The sequence below is a fragment of the Bos mutus genome, chromosome 19 (assembly GCF_027580195.1).
Source record: "Bos mutus isolate GX-2022 chromosome 19, NWIPB_WYAK_1.1, whole genome shotgun sequence".
In the NCBI taxonomy this organism is placed as follows: domain Eukaryota; kingdom Metazoa; phylum Chordata; class Mammalia; order Artiodactyla; family Bovidae; genus Bos; species Bos mutus.
The window spans coordinates 12,134,557-12,137,390 of NC_091635.1; the positions used below are offsets into that span (position 1 = coordinate 12,134,557).

Sequence of the window (2,834 nt, forward strand, 5' to 3'; positions counted from 1 at the left end):
TATATGTCATGCTGATACACAGCCACTCATTGTAGAGAATAATTAGTGTTTTTTTCATTTTTAAAAATGGACCCCACTCTATGACTTAACTTTTTTTTTTTTTTTTTGGCCAAGCTGCATGGCTTACTGGATCTTTGTTCCCCAACCAAGGATGGAATCTGCGCCCCTTGCAGTAGAAGCATGGAGTCTTAACCACTAGACCACCAGGCAAGTCCCTGCATATTGTTAAACCTTGTATAAATGGGGTTAAATTATATAATAGAGACTTCCCTGGGGGTCCAGTGGGTAAGACATTGAGCTCCCAATCCAGGGGACCCAGGCTCGATCTCTGGTCAGGGAACTAGATCCCACATGCTGCAAAGAAGACCCGGTGCAGTCAAATGAATAAAAAGAAAAATGTATATAATAATGCAAATAAACAAATTAAGAACTCCTTTGATCCTCTGGCCTTTTTCAGTATACCTCTTTTTTTTTTCTCTCACAGTTGAACTGCTGTAAAGAGAAGTCTCATCTTGCTTGTTTCCACGAGTCAGCTCTCATTCTCTCTTCCCTACTTCAGCCTCGGCTGAACCCCACCCCATCTACAAGGACCATGTTGTCCAGTCTTCAGCCACCAGGCAATTTGCACTGTGGGGATTCTGAACAACTTTATTTTAAAAAATTATATAACTTGGTAGATCTCGCTTTTCCTCACCTGGGTTCAGATTGCGAGTCCGCACTGTAGCGGACCCTGCGGTCCGGAACCATGGCGGTTGTTGTCTGAGTGGTTTATTGTGGCGCTTGAGGCTACAAGCCCAAGTATCTTCAGCTCAGGAAGAAGTTAGAAGATTTCTCTGACCGCCTGGACATCTGCAGCGAGGGGACTCCCCAGGTCACTGGTTTCTTTGAAGTGTTCGTAGCGGGAAAGCTGATTGACTCCAAGAAGGGAGGCGATGGCTACGTGGACACAGAGGGCAAGTTTCTAAAGCTGGTGGCCACCATCAAAGCCGCTTTGGCTTGATGTGCCCTAAAGACAGAGACCAGTGACCATGGCCCAGCCCCTCTTAGCAGAGGCTTCATGACAGGAAAGACTGAAATGTCTCTTGGACGCCTGGTACTTCCCTGATGTTCCCATGGCCGCCGGTTGGAGCAGGATGGACACCCTGGTCTTCGCCTGTGTGTGTGTGTCCCCAGAAGCCTAATGTTGCTCACTGGTCCCGCTGCCCTTCCCCATCCCTCATCTCCCTGCATCTCCCTGCCCCCATGTCTTCCTTCTACCCTCTGTTGTTTGGGGTGGTCCTGCTCCAGGCTTCCTTTTCAAGGGGAAGCCGAGAGCAGGATCAGGATGAGTGAGTGTCAGATTTCACCAGCAACAGCAACAGTTCACAACTCAATAAATGGTGATGAGGTTAACAACAACAACAACAAATTATATAACTTAATTCAGATAGCTTCCTTTGTGGCTCAGCTGGTAAAGACTCTGCCTGCGACGTGAGATACCTGGGTTTGATCTCTGGGTTGAGAAGATCCCCTGCAGAAGGGAAAGGCTAACCACTCCAGTATTCTGGCCTGAAGAATCCCATGGTCTGTACAGTCCATGGGGTCGCGAAGAGTCAGACACGACTGAGCGGCTTTCACTTTCTTCATTTTAATTCAGAGGGATAGAACTCTGTCTGGCGTCTTTAACAACAAAACGCACCGTGCCGTAAAATGTACACATTTTGGGCTTCCCTGGTGGTCCAGTGGTTAAGAATCCCCCTGACAATGCAGGGGATATGAGTTTGATCTCTGGTCTGGGAGGATCCACCTGCCTTGGAGCAACCAAGCCTGAGAGTCACAGCAACTGAGCCCATAAGCCCTAGAGCCCGTGCTCCGCAGCAAGAGAAACCACCACAATGAGAAGCCTGAGTACAGCAGCTAGGGAGTAGTTCCCGCTCGCCGCAACTTGAGAAAGCCTGAGGGCAGCAATGAAAACCCATTAGAGCCAAAAGTAAATAAATAAACCTTAAAAAAAAAAAAGTACACGTTTTACTAAAGGGAAGGCCCTCCCCCAGCAAATATTCTTGTCTTTTCTATTGATAGACGTATCTGAAAGACAGTCTGTGCTTTCGTGTTTATCAGTCAAGGCTGCAATTACTATTTCAGGGCATGAAACTTTGGACCCAGCATCAATTTGGGGATGAGGGAGCAAAGTTCACATTTTCATTCAGATGTCATTTGAGAAGGGAGCAAAGTTCACATTTTCATTCAGATGTCATTTATAAACATAGTGATAAAAAGATCCTTAAGAACCCCATCTTTTTTCATCCCTGTGCTCCTCTCTCTAACTATAACCCCCCATCCCCCACCAAAGATGACCTTTGGAAACTAAATTTTCAGTAAGTGGGACATTAGCTGTTCTTATTTTGTCTGAAATATTTTTTTCCCCCTTTATCTTATACCTGGAACCTCCTGAATGTTTTTCTAGTGTCAAATATATGCACAGGCCCCTTTAAAAATGTTATAAACCTTTATTTTACAATATTTAAAATATGTTTTTAATATATTTTGTTTTATAAAGGAAGAAATGATAAACATATCTGTATTCATACCCAGTTCAAATGATAAAACATTTCAGGTATGGTTAGAGCTCTCCTACCTAATCACAGGCCTCCTCCCCATCAGCTTAAAACCAGACAGAATAGGGTGTTTATTTATGCCTCTATTCTTTATACTTTTGCTATTTGTTTGTATCCTTAAGCAAAATACAGTCTTATATTGCATATTTAACATTTTATAAGCATTATTATCCTATAAGTGTTCTGTAACTTAATTCTTTCACCAAATATTATAAAGCTTTCCCACAATACTTGTAA

At 43.8% G+C, this 2,834-nt stretch overlaps 1 protein-coding gene across 1 annotated transcript; it reads left to right on the forward strand.

Moving 5' to 3' along the window:
• The first annotated feature begins 745 nt into the window (after nt 1–745).
• On the forward strand, nt 746–1,000 carry LOC102275837 (selenoprotein W-like). Its single transcript, XM_014481790.2, is given in 1 exon segment — nt 746–1,000. A coding segment is annotated over 1 exon segment (255 nt).
• Nucleotides 1,001–2,834: the final 1,834 nt, after the last annotated feature.